Genomic DNA, 20,543 nt, shown 5'->3' on the forward strand with positions numbered 1-20,543 from the left:
GCTGTCGGTTCACACAGTCAGGTGGTTCACACCGAGGCCGAACAGCTGCAAAGTAGCCGCACGAGACGCTCAGTCCCTCAGCCTCCAGAGCAAGTGCTCCTGAACGTGGGCAACACGGCCCACATGGTCCTTCTGAGCCCCGGGGTCTGTGTCTGCCTCTGTCAAGGGACCAGGCAGTTCAGCAGAGTGGCGACAGCACGGCCCCCGCACCAGACCAGCCGCCTGGGCTGGACATGGCTCCGCCATGTGACCTCAGGCAAACTGCTACCTTGCTGTGTCTCCGTGTCTTCACCTGAAAAATGACCATGACTGTATCTGCCTGCCCAGGTTATCGTGTGTGTGCTCAGTCGTGTCCGACTCTGAGTCCATGGACCGCAGCCGGCTGGGCTCCTCCGTCCATGGATTCTCCAGGCAAGAATGCTGAAGTGGGTTGCCATTTCCTTCTCCAAGGGATCTTCCTGACCCAGGGATTGAACCCACATTCTTGTGTCTCCTGCACTGGCAGGCAGATTCTTTATCACTGTGCTACCTGGGAAGCCCAGGTTATTATGAGGATTCGATGAATGTATATGTAAAACACGCTTAGATGTTTATCTAAAACACGATTATATGTAAAACATGCTTAACAGTGTCAAGCACTGTTAAGTATCCCCAGAGTCAGCATTTGTCTCTTCTGAAGAGTAAATGAATTCACACAGGTTGTACCAGGCGCAGGCAGTGCTGCCGATACAACTGTCAACCCAGGATGTGGGGAAAGGACGGTCCAGATGACCTGCAAGGACCTGCCCAGCCTATGATGTGAAGATCCCACCTGAAAGGGGCTGGCGGAGGGGACAATCTGGGGTCCGCAGCACCTGCAGCTCTGGCTTTTGCAGCCAGGTGACTGGGGGAAGACAGGGCAGGTGTCCTGGCCCGCTGGGAGCAAGGCGGCCCCAAGACATCTCCAGACGGCAAGCCTTGCCGAGAACTGCGTGAAGGGCAAGTCCCCCCTTGGCCATCGGGTCAGGGCCCTGCCCGCCTCCCTAACCTCCCTCGGGGGGCCGCCGCGGTCCACCTTGGCCAAGTCCGCAGGGCCCATCCGGCTCAGCATGGCTAGTGAGAGGCGGTGGTGGGCGAAGATAGGCAGGTAGTGCTCGGCCGACAGCTCCACCAGGAGGGCCACCAGCGGGCGCTCCAAGCCTTCTTCCTGCAAGACACACCCGTCGGGGAAGCCCAGTGTACCACGGACGGGGAAAAACCACGAGGCTGTGACTTACAACAGCACACGAAGAGTTCAGATACACGTAACGCAAGAGGTAAAATGTATTCTTGGGACTCTTCCTACCAAGACGGCTAAGTAAGGGCAGAGAGACAGAGGCATGACGCAGTTAGTTCACCGCCACGCAGTAAACCTGACAAAGCCAGCAACGTAAGTGCGCATCGAGGTGAGTGCACAGCGGGCTCCACCCGGCAGGAACTGTCTTCCCGCCACCAGAACCAATGCCCGCCCCCCATTTCTGTGCCCGCCCAGGCCGAGCACAGGCCCTGGTGCACCGGTCCCCAGAGATGGGAAGGGAATTCCACCAGACAGATCAGCGAGCTGGCGCTGCGGGGGCCCAGGGCTCCCGCGGGGTGGGCGTGCCCGCAACTCTCACCTGCAGCTTCAAGGACAAGGGTTTCTGGTTCAAGAGCCGCTGATACTGAATCAGCCAGTAATTCTCCTGCTTGGTTTCGCTTTGGGCTTCTAACTCCGTCTGCCAAGAAGGAAGCAGACACTGTTAGTTACGAGTCAGTGAATAGAAACGCTGATGGCACGGGTGGCTGTGAACGGCATATGGACGGACTTGGTGTTTTACCAAGAACATCCCCCTCCACTAAGTCTCACTGTTTCATCTGCAGGAACCTGGGCGGCTGACACCTGGCGCCCCTGCCCCCCGCCGCCCCGGGCGTCATGACTTGGAGGGGAGACACCTTCCCATCTCCCTGTGGCAAAAACAAAGCCGTAGGCAGCCGTCTCCCCCCGGAGGCTCGGCGCGTACTCTGGGTGCCAGCAGGGGGAGAACTGGGATGCTAGGGTAACTCAGCTTTCAGAGGGCACTTCGCCCACCTTCACCCACAAAGCCGGAGCATTGAGAACAGGAGAGAGGTGTGTCCACACAGGACCTGGGCACAGAGACAGGTGCGCAAGGAAGTTAGCTATTCACACGGATTCCTCCACCCCGTCACTCAACAAACAACGCAAGTGTTGCTCTGGGCCGGGCACTATTCTAGGTGCTGGGGACGGAGGAGTAAACTCGTGACACCAGCAGCAGGGCACTCGGTGCCAGTCTGCTGTGCGCTGGGAGATGCCCTTTTACTCAGTTCTCACAACTCTGTGAAGCAGTCTCGACGTCACAGGTGAGGAGACTGAGCGACTAGCAGAGTGATTAGCAGCCGACCCAAGAGCCAAGGGCCGTCCCGAGTCAGAGCCAGGTTCAGACCCAGCTTGGAGCCTGTGCTGAGCCACCAAGCCGCCCAGCCAGGACCGCGGCTGCATGCTGGGCCGTGGGACTGCAACCCGGGCATCCCCTAGCTCCCTGGGCGGCCCCTCTTGGACCTAGCTAAGTGACTCTCCTTTTCTGGCCTGGCCCTCTCTGGACTGTGGACACACCTCTCTTTGGGAGCCTGTGACCCTGATGGTCACGTTCTGCTGTGGTGGACAGCGAGTCCCCAAGGTCCCTTGTGGGCGGGAGCCTGGCCACGACAAGGCTGGCCGTGCACAGCACATGTTAACGTGGTCTGTACCAAATGGCACAAACGTACCCCCTGGGCTCGTGCGGGGCTCAGGAAGAGACTGGCCTGGCTGTTGTCTGTGCCTGGCACAGGGCCCGGCCCACAGTGGAGCTCAGGGGATGTCTAGGATAACGAAACATTTCTAACAGTGGGCTTGGAGGGAAAGGAACCCGGCGCATGACGTGGGTCTAAGAACAGCGCGAGTACAGAGAGAAAGCAACCCCGCGCACGACGTGGACGCCACACACGTACCAGGATCTCCCGGAGCTCCTCTTCTCGCTGCGTCTTCTCCTTGAGCAGCTGCTGGAGCAGCGAGCTCAGGGCCCAGCGCTGCTCTGAGATCATCTCCTGCGACACAAGACCATGGCCAGTGCTGGGAGCTCACGGCACCCCGGCCCCCGAGGTCCCCACAGCGCGGCGGCAGGACACCCCCTCAACTGGTTCTCAGTTGGGGGCCACGGTGGGCCTGACTCCCATCAAGGCTCTGTCCCTGATCTCCGGCTGAGGACAGGGGGAGAGAGTGGAGGTGCCCTTCTCCCAGCCTGTACCTCCCTTCCCCGGCGGGTAAGGCCGGGCATGGGATCTAGTGACCAATGACAGTGCAGTGATGCAAAACACCAAACAAAGGAAATGACAAGCGGCAGGGACCTCAACTTCGGGCTGACTGACTACAGAGCGCCTGGGCAGAAGCAAAGGGCAAGAGGGGTGAGGGGCCCACGCCAGCCAGCATGGAGGAACGGGCACACTCCAGAGAGCCCGTCTGTGTCCGCGCTCCACTCCTCTCTTCCTCTTGGAAAATCGCATGGAGACCCCAAAAATGGGAGCCCCACAGCTCCAACAGGCAGGAGATAGGAACCCACCAAGCACAGTGGTTATGTTGGGGGTTGAGAGCCCCTAACCTCTGCATGGCTGAGGTCTGTCCCACTGATCTTTGATGGCCCCATGACACAGGCTGGGTCTAGAAGACTCCTTCTATTTTATGCAGGGGCAGCCTGGAGGCCTGGGGAGGGGAAGCAACCTACCTAAGGTCACACAGTGGCAGACCTGTGAGCAGGACTCCAGACCCTAGCTCTCTTCCGCATTAAGAAGTCCATGGGATAAACAAAAACGTGTCTGCTGAGGACAGACACAGGGACAGGGACAGACAGAAGGCTCTGCTCAAAAGCCGGGCATGGGGCACATGCCCTCTCACACCATGGACCCAGCCCCTCTTGTGAACGTGTAGAGAGATTGAGACACAGAACAGGGAAAGGGCCGCCCCTCTGCCCCTCTTCCCCTCCCGGCCCAGGGCACACAGTAAGGGCCAGAGATCAGAGGAGCTGCCTGCAGGGAGTGACATGGGCCCTCTCCTCCAGACATCCTGGGGACACCAAGAATGCTGTCCCCTCGGGGGTGTTAGCTGTGAGAACCAGTGGCCCAGAAGCATGGCTTGAGAGAGGTAGGGAGTTCAGTAGCGACCCAGCTCCAAAACATAGACAACACGGAGATGGAGATGCAGCCTGGTGAGCCTTGGCAATGAAACCCTCCTTCCTCTGACCTTCCTGCCTAGCAACAGGCTGACCCACCCCTAACCTGGGCCTGCGCTGGGCCCACACGAGCCTTCTGGGGTCGAGGCATCACCGCCTTGTCTGCGGGAGGGCAGCTGAGAGGGGTGGGGCACCAGCGGGAGGTCTCGTCAGTGGGGGTGTAGTGGGGGGACAGGGCAGGCCAGGGAGCCCTAAACGTACCTGCAGTGCCTCTGTGTCCAGGGATTTCCTCTTTAACTCCAGCTGTGTCAACTGCAATAACTCAGTTTCTATTAACTTAATCTAAACAGAAGATGAGACAGGGGTTTTTAATTCACGTTAACACGGTTCAGTCCTGCACTGCTGCTCCTGGATGGCCAAGCGGACCTAAGAATCCTTTCTGGGGGGGCGGGGGAGGCTCTGGAATAAAGGGGACTGAGAACCTGGTAAACCTTATCAGCGGGGCTTTAAACAGAATTCATTATCTCACGGGCCTGAGTGCTTATCCCAGCCAGAACTGCTGATCAAAAGCCAGGCACAGGGCCGGCCCAGAGAGGGTGCCCATCAGGGTGTGTGGGACGAAGGGGCTTCCTTCAAGGTGCGGGCCAGAGTGAAGAACAGACACGGAATTCTCAGAGCCTCTTGCCAGTCCAATTCTCTTGCTTCCTCTAGACAGCTGTACACAGAGGCGAGCGGAGGGGAACGGAAGGAACTGGATTACAGTAACAGTAATATGCTGCTGCTGCTGCTAAGTCGCTTCAGTCGTGTCCGACTCTGTGTGACCCCATAGACAGCAGCCCATTAGGCTCCTCTGTCCCTGGGATTCTCCAGGCAAGAATACTGGAGTGGGTTGCCATTTCCTTCTTCAATGCATGAAAGTAAAAAGTGAAAGTGAAGTCGCTCAGTCGTGTCTGACTCTTAGCGACCCCATGGACTACAGCCTACCAGGCTCCTCCATCCATGGATTTTCCAGGCAAGAGTAGTGGAGTGGGGTGCCATTGCCTTCTCCAGACAGTAATATAGTTGGCGACATTTATAGAGACGGCACACGCTAGGACTGTGCTGGGCACATTTTACGCGTCTTTGCCATCGCTTCTCCTTGCTGTTGGAGGTATTACTACCTCCATTTCACAGACAAGGAAACCGAGGCTCAGAGATATTAAGTAACTTGCCCAAGGACACACAGCGGGTAAATGAGTGTGCCTTTTCCTTGAGGTTGTCCCTGCTTGTGGTCTCCAGAGGAACAGTTGGCTTGGTGAGTCAGAACCACCCATAGTGAGAACATCTAGGGGATCATCACATACCTCCAGGGTGTGAGTGGGGGCTTTTAGTCCTGGGGGTCAGACCCCCCCAGCCAGTGACTTCTCTACTCTGTGCCTTTGACCTGTGACCTTTGCCCTTATGACCCCACCAACCCCTGGTCAGAGGAATGAGATTCATGTCCGGCAATGTAGGGTTGAAATTAAAGGAGAAATAAAAAGGTAAGTTGGTTTTGGCCAAAAAAGAAAAGAAAAAGAAGAAGAAGAAAAAAAAACCATGCAAAATGTGAAATTGAAAGTGTGCTGAATACGACGTGATGTGCGTCCTGTAGCCTGAAAGCTCGCTTGTCTCCAGCCACCCTGCCACCTGCCCAGGGAAGAGTAGTGAGCCAGACACAGCCCCGCTGGGCAACGGCTCACCCAAGGTCACCCGGGGGTCAGCAGCGGAGGCCACGCGAGAGCACGTCCCCTCCTCAGGGCTCCGCCCACCCAGGTGGGGCGTCACCTGTCCCAGCTCCTCCATCCGGGCCACAGGAGACTGCGGTTCGAGCCGGCTGAGAGGTCCTGCCTGGGGTTGGTCAGCGTGGGGCTGCCCAGCGGTCAGGGCCTCCCTCCCTCAGCTCTGGGCATCGTGACAAGTGGTGGGCACAGGTCCCACCAGCCAGCACCCACAGTGCTGTCTCAGGCACCTCCAGACACCCCGAGTAGGTGACGCCCCGTGCTGGGGAGACCTCCTGCCGGCCTGGCCTGGAGGAGCCAGGACTCAGACCTTAACTGCGGCCTCTGAATGCCCACAGGGCGGGCCTGGGGGGCAGGGCCGCGCTCACCTGCTTCCGGATCTGCCGATGCATCAGGTCCTTCTTCACCTGGAGAGCCTCGAAGGCTGCCTTCTGCATGGCGCTCTGTGACAGACAGCATGGCCGCTCAGGGGGCCCAAATACAACCTGCCTCAAAGATACCCTAACCTACGCCTTTTCCTTCTTAGACAACAACTTTTCAGCTCACTTGCTTAATGTTTTTTAAAATAATACTTATTAAGCACTTACTACCTGTCGGCCATGTGCTCGTGGCTCTCCCCGTGGTGCATGTGGAACGACCGATGATGGGGGTCGGGGGAGGCGCCTTCACTGCCCCATTTCACAGATGAGGAAAGTGAGGTTTGGGAAAGTGAACTGGCTGGCACTAGCACGCAAGTCTGTCCAGCTCAGAGCCTCATCTTAACCCCAAGGCCTGACATCCTCTCTGAGAAATACAGCCTTTTCCTCAGACAATCTTGCAAGGACTAAGTCCACAGCATCGTGGGGGGAAGGAGAGAGAGATCAGAGTTGGGAAGGAAGGAAAGGGAGTGATGGGCCCGTGATGGGAGGATGACGTCACAGAGGGAGAAAGGAGAGGAGATGAGAGGGTGGGGGAACCCTGACAGGGTCCATGGGAAAACCTGGGGCTGAACAATTTGGACAGAGGAGGGAGGAAGTCAGGAGGGGTCCTTCCTGGGCTGGTCCACACAGTAGCACCTGCTGTGCGCCCACTAAGCCCAAGGGAGAGCAGATACAGGGCGGCGGGACTGGAAGGGATAAGTCAGGGGCTCGTTCCGACTCTGCAGGGGGGGTGGGGGTGGGCACTGCCACCAGATCCTCAGGACGGAGCCCCATACAGCACGGGGAGGGGGTGCCCGGGAAGGACACCTCTCCTGACTTCAGTGAGCGGAAACCACCACCCAGAGAGCCCTCTCCCTGCCCCTCATCCTGACGGTCTGTGCATTTCTACTCTCTGAGCATCTTGGTTCTTACGCTCTTCAGAACAGCGCCTCCACGTGGAGTTGAGCCGCCCAGCTCTCGGCTCCCTGCGCCCTTCCTGTGCCCCCGCCCCATGCCCTGGGCAAGGGCTCACCTCCTGCAGGATCTGGCTGATGGCTTTGTTCTGATCCATCTGTTGCCATGACAGAATCTGCTGGAACCGCTCATCCATGTCAGCCATGCTGCCAGAAAGACAGCAAATTCACTCACCCTCTGAACATTTCCTGAGCACATACTGTGTGCCAGGCACCTTGGAGGAGATGGAGATAAACCATTTATTCACTCAACAAGGCTTATGGAGCACCCACTGGGGGCCATGTCCTGGGCTGGGTGGACATGGGAGTTTTGTCTGAATCCCACGGCCCTGGCAGGGCGGTGGCAGAGTCTTTGTCTCTGGAGCTGGGGAGGTGATCTCTGGGAATCCTCTCTGCGACACCCCCCTGAAGTGGTGGCCTGGCTCTGCCCACCCACCCTCCACCAACGGGGAGCTCACGACCTCTCAGGTTAACCCCGCAAGCTGAGAGAAAGCTGTCCTTCCCAGCACTAACATCTCACCCTCCACCCCCGTGTTTCTCAGCCTGGCCGTGGACCTGCTCTCATCCCCCTAGAACAACTCTAATGGCACAAAACCCAAAGCCTGCCACTTTAGTATGTCCATTATGTAGGGACAGTCTTGGTTTCGAGTTTGTGTCATGACGACAGCTGCTATCTATTGCACCCTCATGTGCCGACATTATGATCACCAAGGTCCATCAAGTCCTCCAGTAACTCTAGAAAGAGATACTGTCATTTATCCCCATTTTAGTGATAAGAAAATCAAGGCTGAGAGAGGGAAAATAACTTGCCCAAGACATCACAGTTAAGAAATAGAAGCGGGATATGAATCCACATCTGTCTGCCCCGAGTGCCCAAACACTCGGGGAAAACAGACAGTGCTCCTAAAAGCAAAGTCACATCACCTAGAAGGCAGGAGAACCCCTGCCTCTGCAGGAACGCGGGGAAGGCTGGCACGCTCCAGGTGCCCAGTGGGAGGAGAGACATAAGAGCGGTCAGAGATGCTGGCCTGTCCCTGTCTGGGGCTCCTGAGCCTCGAAGGCACTCTGCTCACCTGCTGGGCACTGCGGCTCCTCCAGACACAAACACGGTGCTGGGGTGAACTTGGAGGGCCAGGCCCAGAGTGGCTGTCAGCGTGAGACAACCCGCTCACCATAGCCTCGAGTGCACCCCGCTCCTGACCTGTGACCTGGGAGACTGAGTCGCACAGTTAAGAGTGCACTGCCTGGGTCAAACCGCAAGCTCTGCCACTGGCTGGTGGTGCTTCCTGAGGGTCCAGCGAGAAAAGCCACAAAGACCAGCAGTCACTTACTGCTGAGGACCTGGCCCGGGGTGGGGTGGCCCACGCATGGCAGGGGATTCCTGCCAACGCTCACTCCACAGCTCTGAACCAGCTCCCCCAACTTCCTCATTAGGGAAGCCCCTTCTTTATCTTACCTGGAACAGGCCTGCTGGACCAAGTTCTGCCTCTGAGACTCGTAGGCCATCTGGATGAGCCGGCTCTTACAGCTTTCAGTCAGCATCTGCTGCATGGCGGCTGAAGAAACACGTTGGGGGTGGGGGGCGCAGGGAGGGGCAGGGCTGAGCGGCCGCTCCTGGTGGCCTATGGGGTCAGCTGGTCACCCACCTGACAGTCACCCTTGGAAAAAAAATCTTTTTTTTTAATTATAGAAGTAATTTCAGCTTAAAAGGCTGATGAGTTGTAAGAGACTGAACACACACAGTCTTCTACAGTCTTGTCACCCAGAAATATTGATATATCTTCTGGTCAATTTTTAATGTATATTAATGGATTTAAAAAAATTTTAATGAAAGAATTAAAAGCAGGGACCTGAATATTTGTATACCCATGTTCATAGCAACATTGATCACAACAGGCGAAAAAAGGTAGACACAGCCCAAGCGCCCATTGATGGATGAATGAAAAAGCAAAACGCGGTCCAGGGACTTCCCCGGCGGGCCAGTGGAAAGAATGCTCCTGCCAACGCAGGGGACACGGGTTCGATCTCTGGTCCAGGAGGACGCCACACGTCATCAGCAACTACGCCCGTGTGCCACGGTTACCGAGCCCGCAACACCTAGAGCCCGTGCTCGGCAACGAGAGGCCACCGCAGTGAGAAGCCCGTGCGCCGCTACCCGAGAGCAGCCCTCGCTTGCCACAGCTAGAAGGACACCCTTGCAGCAACGAAGACCCAGCACGGCCATAAATATCATTTTTTTTAATGTGCTCTATCCATACATTGTAATGTTTCAGTCTTAAAAATGAAGGAAATTCTGACATAAGCTACGACATGGATGAACTCTGAGGACGTTATGTGAAAGAAACTAATCACGAAAAGACACATGCTGTATGATTCCACTTGCACATGGCCGAGAGCAGCCAAATTCAGAGAGACAGAAAGCAGACTGAAAGTGGAGTGGTGATTCTACGGGGTCTGGGGAAGGGCGGGATGGGGAGTCCCTATTTAGTAGGCGTACAGTTTCACCTTGGGATGATGAAAAGGTTCTGATGGTGGTGATGGTGAATAATGCGCCACCAGAGCTATGAATGCCACAGAACTATTCATTTACAAGTGGTTACAATGGGAAGTTTTATGCTTTGTATATTTCACCATAACACAAGAAAATTAAAATGCTTATCACATTAAATACACCTCCTTTCTCACCTTTCATGAATGCATCCCTATATCAACACAGCTGTGTTAATAGCTACGGAGCGCTATGGTGCATGGATGACCGAAAAGTGAAAGTGAAAGTTGCTGAGTCGTGTCCAACATTTTTGTGACCCCATGGACTATACAGTCCCTGGAATTCTCCAGGCCAGAATGCTGGAGTGTGTAGCCTTTCCTTTCTCCAGGGGATCATTCCGAACCTAGGGATCGAACCCAGGTCTCCCGCATTGCAGGTGGATTCTTTACCAGCTGAGCCACAAGGGAAGCCCGTGGATGACCGAAGTTTTAAGATAATCCTCCGTTTCATTGCATCCAAAGTCTTCTTGTGATTATCAAATGGTACTTCTACAAATCTCCCTGCTCAGACATCTTTGGGCACATCTCACTATTTGATCATTTCCTAGAATAACTCTTAGAAGTGCACAGGTTTAAGGTCATGAATAATATACACACGAGTTACCCTTTCTGCCCTCCAGAAAGATCCAGCCAATTCATACTCCCTCTGGCAGCACACGGGACAGCCTGACACCACATGCCCTCCACCACTCTAGGTTACTGCCTTTTCATTACTTTTGTTGACCTTTTTCAGTTATAAAAACAATACACGCTTTTTTTTTTTTTAAGCTAAGTAATAGGGAAGTTTGAAAAGGTGAAAACAAAAGCCCCCTAACACTAAGCCTATTTCCAATCAGCTATTTGATAAACATCCATCTGGCAATACAAACACAATGCTTCTCTATAACTGGTGGACGACAGTGACCTTCAAATTGGGAAATTAACAATATGACACCTCACGGGGCAGGAGTGGGATGAGACGGTGTACGGGACGTGCCGGTCCACCGCCGGGCACGTGATGAACCTGGGCTGAGAGTGCACAGACATCCCATCTTATCGCTCAGGCTCTGAAGAATGGCGTGGCACCCACTGCCCTCGCTTGTGTGGACAGTGAAGCACCCTGGGACCCCTCGGGGAGCAGCAGGAAGGCGAGCTCCTAGGACCACGAGAGGGGCCGCCGCAGCTCTCAAGGCGAGCAGCCCTGACAGCCATCGTTTATGAAATGCTCGCTCTGCGCCAACACGATCTTATCGGACCCTCGTAATGACCTGACGAGGCAGATTATTACCTTCTTCCCCATTTTACAGATATGAAAACTGAGGCTCGGGAAAGTCAGGGATCAGTAATGTCCCTTAGGTCATATGGCTATGTGCCTGAGCTAGGATTTTTTAATCCAAGTCTAACCTGACCCCAGAGCCCATGCTCCACGACAGGATTTGATGGACCGTCTTGAGGGGCAACTCCCCAGCACCCCCTAAATGTGACCAACAGGGGGATGGGATGGCTGTCCCCTCTGCTCCCAGGACCCCGCCCTACCCCAGGACTCACAGGCAATCTCGCGGCGCCGCAGGTTCTCCGTCTCCTCCTGCGTGATGGACATCAACTGTTCCATTCTTATTCTAGAAAGGAAGCGATCCACGTGCTGAGCAAATATAACATTTCCAATAGGAAATCTCACCAGATGACCACCACCTCCTTCAAGAAGTCCTCCCTTATGTACCAAGCTGGATGCGCCCTCTGATATGCCCGTGGCATTATGCACCTCCCCTAGGGCCCTGTTAACTTTTACAGTTAAGAGCTTGTGGCATAAAAAGATGAACATTCCCTTAGAAAAACAGGCCAAGGATGCAAACAGCCAATTCACTGATACTTAAATAAGTGACCTTAAAAAAAAAAAGTAACACATGGAAAGATTCTTAATACCATTAGTGACGAAAAGAGTAAAACTTTCTTTTCACGTGTTGGGTTGGTTGAGCTTAAGAAAACTAGATAACCGCTGGCAATGGCAATGAAGGTGGAGAAATGGGTACTTCATATACTGCTGAGGACGTCAACAGTCAAATGTGCTTTGGAAGGCAGTCTGGCAATACCCAGCTAAGTGTTCCTCCAACACCTCCTTCTAAAACGTTCACCCAAGTGCCTAAGGGTATATCTAGAAGACGTTTACTGTCATATTGTTTGTAGTTAGAAAACACTGGCAGCCACTTGAATGTTCAGAGGGCTAATTACGATAAATTACGATATAATTATAAAGCTATAGTTATTACAGATAATGAGGTTTCTGGCATGGAAATACGTCAGTGAAGTGAAAATAATAAAAGTAATTGCACGTGTGTGTGTGCACGTTGCCTGTGTGTACACTATTCCCCACCTCCCCGCCACACACACCAAACTGGCGCTGTGGTTGGGAGGCGGACAACCTTCTTTACATTTCTTGCAGGGTCTGACTTCATCAGAAGCAACACGAATCACCTGAGCACTCAGCCCAGGCCACAGGCTGCTCAAGGGAAGACCAGCCCTGTTGCATCCCTGGAGCCCAGGCCCAGCCCAGAGGGCACCGGCTCAGTGTGCTGAATAGTCGATGCAGCCAGCCACAGCTCAGCTCGGCCTTGACCACCCCCAGCTGCCACAGCCCCCAGCCGAAGCGGGCAGGTTGGTGGGGCCGCAACCCCACGCGAGCCCCCGTGCAGGAGGCCTGCCCAGGCAGCCAGGAGCCAGGAAGGCTGGGCCCATGGGAGGGGCTCCCCAAGCGCAGCAGCCAGGTCCGCACTGACACTCTGGGGTCCCTGAGGACCAGGAGGGACTCACACGAACACCCCAGCGAGTGGGGGGCGAGGCCACCCCACCTATCACCTTTTCTAATGACTAAAGTGGGCACCTTAACACAAAGGGAATGAAACAAAGTTCATCACCTCCAATTCCCACCACTCAGAGGTTCAGTGTAAACATTCGGGGTGGGTCCTTCTACTTTCTGAGCAGAGATACAAGTAGGTTGTCTTTAAGAAATGATACACTGTAGGTACCGCTTTTCCACCTAGCAATATAGTGCTTTCCTTAACAAGGAATATTCTTCTATAAGACGTTTAATGCTTACAGATTACTCCTCTGTACATAATTCATGTACACAAATTTTTTCTTTCCAGAAATTTCTTTTCTAACTATTTACACTAGAAATACAATTGGACATTAATATACATACATTCTTATTCATGTCTGAACTTTTCTCAGGATGGTATGTTTTAACAAACTTGAAGGCAGCGATTCTTTTTAATTCAAAACTCTGTAAGGGGGTGAATCTCCTCATGATAAAGTGAAAGTGTTAGTCGCCAGCTGCGCGGACTCTTTGTGACCCTATGGACTGTAGCCCCTCAGGCTCCTCTGCTCATGGGAGTCTCCAGGCAAGAATACTGAAGGAAGTTGCCAGTTCCCTCTCTAGGGGATCTTCCTGACCCAGGGATCGAACTTGTGGGTCTCCTGCATTACAGGCAGATTCTTTACCATCTGGGCCACCAGGGAAGCCTGAATCTCCTCAAAACTCTAGGAAATATTTCTGACATAGTCCTCAAGAATCACAAGACCTTCTCTCCCCAGGTCTGCTCACCCACAGGAAGGCAGGCAGTCATCGAGAATGTGCTAGAGCAAAACACTGACCTTTCGTTTTCCAGAGACTTCAGAATCTCGGAACTTTTCTTCTGCCTGTGAAGGAAACCATGAACAGCCGGCAGTCATTGTTGGGTCCGTTTCCAACAGAACTGCTGAGGGCGGCTTAGGAACTGGCCACTTAGGGCTGTGTTCTCAGGCCAATTCCTCAACCACTCCAAATCCCAGCTCCTCATCTGTGAAATGGGAAGAATAATTTTTTTAAAGCTTCATGGAGTATTGGTAAAGTGTGAACAAGAAAACAGACATAGAGTACTTCACATGTAAGAAGCAGCCAACAGAGGGCAGTTTCCTGGGTGCCCCTGGGGGTGGGCACGCTGCGCATGGCAGGCCACCCGGCTCCCTCTGGCACTCAACCGCAGGCGAGGGAGGAGAAGGACTTGGAGGACAGTGGACAGAAGGCTGGAGCAGCAGGGGGTGTGGCAGAGCCTGTTTCTGGAATCTTTCCCCAAGAGACCCCCAGCTAAACTTTCTCAGGCTTCTTGAGACCTCTATCCAACCTGCTTTTTCCCATTGGAGCTTGATCCCTGTGGCTCTGGCCTTGGACAGGATCTATTAAGGCAAATCTCACTGTAAGGCGAATGGCTGACCTCAGAGTGACATGTGACTGGAAAGCCAAAATATTAGAGCAGGACGTGATTTTAACTTGTTAAACCCACTCACTTTACAGATGGGAAGCTTGGGAGGCAAAGATCCAATCAGTAGCAGCCCCAAGAGGCAAACCTGGTCATCCCTGGATCGGATTCTTTCAAGTGTGTTAGTTGCTCAGTCTTGTCCAACTTTTTGCAACCCATGGACTGTAGCCCATCAGGCTCCACTGACTATGGGATTCTCCAGGCAAGACTACTGGAGTAGATTACCATTTCCTCCTCCAGGGGATCTTCCCAACCCAGGGAACAAACCACGTCTCCCATGTCTCCTGCATTGCAGGTGGATTCTTTACCCGCTGAGTCATCAGGGAAACCAGACTCTCTTAAAGTCAGTGCCAAATGCAGCACCAAGACCTTGGGTAGAATCAGAGACGGTGAGGGAGAGATTGAGCCCCACGTGGGCATCATGTTAAGGGAGGTCTCTGGGTCTGGGGACCGGAGAGATGGGAGCCTGACCTGTGGTTCTCCTGCAGGAGCTTCTGGATCCGGTTGGAGATGTTCTGCTCTGTCTGCTTCAGCTGCTCCTGCAGCCGCCGACGCTCTGCATCCAGGAAGCGCTGGTGCTCGCTCAGGCCCTGCTCCAGCCGGGACTGCTCCTGCGGCAGGACAAGCAGAGGTCTGGGGTCTGCTGGGACCCTTTCAGGTACCGCAGAGCAGCCAGGGGCCCAGGCCTGAGACGAGGAGACCAGGTTTCCTCTGTCTTGCCAGCTCTGTGTTGACTTTGGACCAAGTCCTCCCCTTGCTAGGCTTCAGGGTGTCCACGCACGGGAAGAGCCTGGACTAGGTGATCTGTATGGATGACTCCTCCCCAGCCCTGTGTCCTGGAGGGTGGGCCTAAGAGAGGTCACCCCACTGCCTTCCCACATCAGAGGGACCGGAGTCAGGAGTCAGCCTGAGTCAGGAGGCCCCTGGCAGAGGAAGCAGACAGGCCTGACCCCACTTAGCCGCTCACGAACCTCCTTGACCGTCTGAAGGATCTCATCTTTCTGGCTGTTGCTCTGCTGGAGGAGCTGGGCGTGCTCTCGCTGCCCGAGCTCCAGGCGCCGTTCGAACTCAAGTTTCTCCAGCATCTTCTGTTCCTGCAAGAACGGAGACCCTGGTGATGCTGGCACAGGCTCTGGGGGGTTAGGACGTGAGAGCTGCAGGGGATGGGCTCAATCTCTCCGAGCCTCAATCTTCTCATCTGTAAAGTGGGGACATCCTCCCACCCACCAAGGCTGGGTGAGACCATGGGGAGGTGATATACATGGGGGCAACTGTTACTTCACCCCCTGACTTAGAGGCTGGAAGAGCTCGTCTCCTCAAATGTAACAGTTGAGATGTTTAATGAGAAGAAAAGTGACAGAGGACAAAAGACATTCTCTTACCTTCCTCTTCTCATAGTCTGAGAACCTATTCTGGGAGGCAAAAAAAAAAAAAAATAGTGGTTAAGAGAAGGTGGGCAGCAGGGGTTCTCACTGGCCCAGAATTCCCAGGCAGCCTGACAGCCCTCAGATTTGCAGGTCCATCCAGAGGGACTGCCTTGGAGGGCTGGGTAGGGGGTGGGGGATGAAGGGGCTGGCTGTTTGATAAAGGGTTCTGGATGGTTCTGACGGACACCAGGGTTGAGAATCGCGGGGCTTGGCTTAAAGAGCTTCAAGTCTTAAGTTCTGGGGATGCAGCACAGAGAAGGCACGGGTGTTTCAAAAAAGAGACCAAGAAATGGGTGTCTGACCCCTTGTACGTCTGCACAGCACAGCAAGCTACCAGCTCCAGCCCCCAAAACAACTACAAATGCACCAAGGTGTGTGTGCAAGTTCCTGCAGAATTGTTCAAAAGAGTGAAAACACTGGAAATAACTCCAATGCCCATCAGCATGCGATTGCTAAGTCACGGTTCATCCACATAGTGGATTATTACACAGCTGTCGAACGACGGGGCAAACGTGGGTGCAGCTACAGAAGGGTGTCTGCCAAATTTCACTGTCTGTACAGTGCGATTCCTCCCTTGTAAAAGCACCACCACCAAAACTCAACTCCCAGCTCTGGAGGGGCTGAGACAAAAGCCACGAAGGAGAGCCATTCATCAGTTCACGGCGACTGCCTCCAGGCGCTGGGACTGCAGGGTGGGAGGGGAGATGCTCACTCCATATATTTCTGTATTGTTTAGATTTATAACAAGGAGCATGAATTACTTTTGTAGTCCAACATCAGCGCACGCATGCGCGCACACACACTTTTTTTTTTTAAACCAGCCTTTCTATTTAGTTATTTGGTTCTGAGATCAGGATCAAGTGTTGGAGCTATAAAAGCAGCATTCTATAAAGAAATAAGATTTTCCCTATGCTAAGGTAGAAGTAAAATTTAAGCTTATCTTTAGTTATATAGATAATACCTGACTATATTCTCCTTGTAAAAAACTAAGCAAGGCATATAAAAGTATCCATTGACTACTCCCAGGCCTAATCCTTGTTCCCTCCCACCCTCCCTAGCCCTGCTCCCATGTAAATATCATTATCAGACCTAAGTCCATGCATCTACCTACCTACAGTTTGTGCCTTTAGAAAAAAGATATACGTTTGTATGTGTTTCCATATATAAACATATTTTTTAATGAAGGTATAATTTATATACTGTAAAATTTATCTTTTTAAAGAAGTGTACAGGTCTGAGTTTTGACAACTGCATACAGTCATGTGACCATCACCACAATCAGATGTGAAGCCTAGCTGGCTACAGTTGGTGCCCGCTCCCAGCCTCAATTTGTGGGCTCCCGTGGAGGAGCATACGGGTAGGGGGTGGGGCGCAGAGGTGGTTTCTGTCTGGCCTCACCGTCAGAGGCACTCTGGTTACTATGGACAACCCTTGCTGAGCTGCTTCCTGCAGCCCTGACCTACTCTAGGTCTCCCCCAGGGACCCAGGGGTCCACTCTCCTCAAGCTCCATCAAGCAGGGAGACAGGAAGCAAATCCTTTCTTAATTCTTCATGTAATTAGAGCTGTGGTTGTAATGGAGCAGGGCCCTGTGGGGCCTTCCCAGGACAGATCCCCTCCCCCTTCACAATGTCCTCCACCTGCCTCTTGTCTGTAGAGATTTTAGCCAAAGAAGTAACTTAAGAGAAATGAGAAAACACAGAAGCAAAATAGTCAAGCAAGACAAAATAATTGTTTAGCCATTAAACAAAGGCAAGAACCTTTAGTTCCTCCTCAAAGGCTACAGATAATGTTCTGAGTCGTATTACTCAGCTGTTTTGCAGATACTGAAACCCCCACCAGGTGGAAGAAATGAGCTACATGATGACCAGACTGCAGCCATGACATAAACCGCTCCATCTCACACAATTCCCAGAACTGGCCTCAAAGAAATGGGAACAAACCGACTCTGGAGTTACAGATAAACTGTACCCAAAACGATCAGGATGGTGCTGATCAAGCAGCTGGACGACCAACTTCAAGATGATGCTCCGCACACAGCCCCCTCCTCTGCCTCCACACCCCTGAAACCCCCCCTTTAAAAACCCTTTGCCCCCTGACCCACAGTGGGAAGTTGGTTCCTGGGGACGTGCATCCAGCTTCTCCACAGGATAACTAGCTTCCCCAGTAAAGCTATCCTTCCTTTCAGCCAACACTTGTCTTTCAGCGTTGGATTCTTGAGCCATGAGCAGCTGAACCCAAGTTCAGCAACACAGGTTCTCCCAGGAATGCACAGGGCGCTCTAAGAACTTCCATAGATCTGACCTAGGCTGCTGTGTTGTGGAAAGCTTCTCAGAAAATGTGATGTTTCAGCTGGGAACTGAAGGATGAGACTGGAGCAAACGGGCGCAGAGAATCCAGCAGAGGGAACCCCCTATTCAAACACCCCAGACATTCAGGGACAGAGAGGAGTGGGATGAAGCTGGTGCTGGTGAGTTGGTGCAGTGAGGCCGCCTAGGAGGCCTTGTGAAAACTTCTACACGTATCTGCTTGGCTGAGTCACTCAGCTTCTGGGATCTCAGCTCCCAACCAGGGATGGAACCTGGGTCTTGGTACTGAAGGCCAGAAATCCTACCCACGAGGCCACCAAAGAAAGAATCTGCCTGCCAAAGCAGGAGACAAGGGTTTGATCCTTGGGTCAAGAAGATCGCTTGGAGAAGGAAATGGCAACCCACTCTAGTATTCTTGCCTGAAAAACCCCATGGGCAGAGGAGCCTGGTGGGCTACAGTCCACGGAGTTGTAAAGAGCTGGACATGACTTAGTGACTAAACAACAAGACCACCAGAGAACCCCCCGCGTGTCCATTTGAAGGGAGGTAAATTCTAGTTTGATGGAGAAATCTGGGGGCCAAAGCTCTGAACGCCCCTGCGTGCGCAGAGCCCTTGTGCACACACCCTGACCCTCGCCCTCCCCGCCGCCCACCCCACAGGCCAGCAGGCGGTGCGCCTTACCTGCCACTCCTCCTCCTCCCTGCAGAGTCTGTCGGTGGGCCCGTCGGGGCTGTCCAGGGAGTTCTCAGCCCCATCCTGCTCCAGGACTGGCAGCAGGTACTGAGAAGGGGGATAGTACTCCAGCCCCGACTCTGCGAGAGACGGACACAGGCTGACCAGGAGGGAAGGAGACCGCCTTGCAACCCGGAGCAGTCCACCGCCCCCCTGTGATGCTGGCTCTCCTGCACTGCTCACAGGCCTAACGCCCGGGCCGTAAATGTGGCAAGCACTCAATAAGCGTCAGCTGAGCGAATAAATCTTCCCGCCCCCTGCCTCTTTACCATCCACGTGAGAATGAGGAGATGAAAAATGCCTGAGCTTTGTAGAGAAGCCTGGGTTCAAGACCCAGCTCTATGCACAATTTCCTGGGTAGCTGCCTCCCGTACATTTGAAAGGATTCATACACTTTCACCATTTGGCCTTATTCTTGCTGATTTATAAGTGCTCTTTACATATGATAGTTAATAACCTTGGGTCTATAACATATGTTGCAGCTATCTTCTTCCAGGTGGTAGCTTATTTTTTAACTTTTTTATTTTGTTGTGTGTGCATGCTCTGGAGAAGGCAATGGCACCCCACTCCAGTACTCTTGCCTGGAAAATCCCACGGATGGAGGAGCCTGGTGGGCTGCAGTCCATGGGGTCTCGAAGAGTTGGACATGACTGAGTGACTTCCTTTTCACTTTTCACTTTCATGCATTGGAGAAGGAAATGGCAACCCACTCCAGTGTTCTTGCCTTGAGAATCCCAGGGATGGGGGAGCCTGGTGGGCTGTGGTCTATGTGTCGCACAGGGTCGGACACGACTGAAGTGACTTAGCAGTGCATGCTCAGTCATGTCTGACTCTTTGCAATGCCATGGACTGAGGCCTGCCAGACTCCTCTGTCCATGGAATGTTCCCAGGCAAGAATACTGGAGGGGGTTGCCATTTACTACTCTGGGGGATCTTCTCAAGCCAAGGATCAAACCAGGGTCTCTTGCATCTCCTGCATTGGCAGGCAGATTCTTTACCATTAGCACCACCTAGGGAGCCTGTCTTTTTAACTCTGATGATAGTATCCTTTTGAGGTAAAGGTTAGATGTTAATGTAGTCAATGTCATCCTTTTTCCCCTACCAAAGGATATAAATAGGCAATTCACAAGAAATACTAAAAGTGGACAGTAAACATGTGAAAAAGTATTCTAATATTCAAGGAAATGACATTAAAATAATAATGTTGTCATTCAGTCACTAAGTCGTGTCGAACTCTTTGTCACCCCATGGACTACAGCACACCAGGCTTCCCTGTCCTTCACCATTTCCCGGAGCTTGCTCAAACTCATGTCCACTGAGTCAGTGATGCCATCCAACCGTCTCATCCTCTGTCACCCTCCTCCTCTTGTTTACCCATCAGGTTCAGGTCAGCTCAGTTCAATCGCTCAGTCGTGTCCAACTCTTTGCGACCCCATGGACTGCAGCATGTCAAGATTTCCTGTCCATCACCAACTCCTGGAGCTTGTTCAAACTCACATCCATTGAGTCAGTGATGCCATCCAACCATCTCATCCTCTGTCATCCCCTTCTCCTCCCGCCTTCAATCTTTCCCAGCATCAGGGTCTTTTCCAATGAGTCAGTTCTTCACATGAGGTGGCCAAAGTATTGGAGCTTCAGCTTCAGCATCAGTCCTTCCAGTGAATATTCAGGACTGATTTCCTTTAGGATGGACTGGTTGGATCTCCTTGCAGTCCAAGGGACTCTGAAGAGTCTTCTCCAACACCACAATTCAAAAGCATCAGTTCTTCAGTGCTCAGCTTTCTTTATAGTCCAACTCTCACATCCATACATGACCACTGGAAAAACCATAGCTATGACTAGATGGACCTTTGTTGGCAAAGTAATGTCTTTTCTTTTTAATAATCCATCAGGTTAGAAGACTTTTAAA

General features: G+C 53.0%; 1 protein-coding gene across 23 annotated transcripts in view; it reads right to left on the minus strand.

The window, feature by feature from the left end:
- LRSAM1 (leucine rich repeat and sterile alpha motif containing 1) overlaps positions 1 to 20,543 on the minus strand; it is a 33,821-nt gene that overhangs the window by 3,471 nt on the left and 9,807 nt on the right. For 12 of the 23 annotated variants that reach the window (XM_086325072.1, XM_086325075.1, XM_086325063.1 and 9 more), the window contains 13 exons: positions 18,584 to 18,714; positions 15,550 to 15,579; positions 15,139 to 15,261; positions 14,639 to 14,778; positions 13,524 to 13,568; positions 11,421 to 11,491; positions 8,803 to 8,902; positions 7,406 to 7,493; positions 6,343 to 6,417; positions 4,479 to 4,559; positions 3,004 to 3,099; positions 1,635 to 1,733; positions 1,055 to 1,186 (listed from right to left, as the gene is read on the minus strand). In XM_086325072.1, the coding sequence (XP_086181198.1) occupies positions 1,055 to 1,186; positions 1,635 to 1,733; positions 3,004 to 3,099; positions 4,479 to 4,559; positions 6,343 to 6,417; positions 7,406 to 7,493; positions 8,803 to 8,902; positions 11,421 to 11,491; positions 13,524 to 13,568; positions 14,639 to 14,778; positions 15,139 to 15,261; positions 15,550 to 15,579; positions 18,584 to 18,714 (1,211 nt within the window). Of the gene's footprint in view, positions 1 to 1,054; positions 1,187 to 1,634; positions 1,734 to 3,003; positions 3,100 to 4,478; positions 4,933 to 6,342; positions 6,418 to 7,405; positions 7,562 to 8,802; positions 8,903 to 11,420; positions 11,492 to 13,523; positions 13,569 to 14,638; positions 14,779 to 15,138; positions 15,262 to 15,549; positions 15,580 to 18,583; positions 18,715 to 20,543 lie in introns of those variants that run through there. The other 11 variants (XM_086325083.1, XM_086325080.1, XM_086325081.1 and 8 more) reach the window with 6 other exon arrangements.

This window comes from Bos grunniens, chromosome 11 (genome assembly GCF_055505025.1).
Source record: "Bos grunniens cultivar Pamir isolate PY7600 chromosome 11, Bosgru_T2T1.0, whole genome shotgun sequence".
Taxonomy (NCBI): Eukaryota; Metazoa; Chordata; class Mammalia; order Artiodactyla; family Bovidae; genus Bos; species Bos grunniens.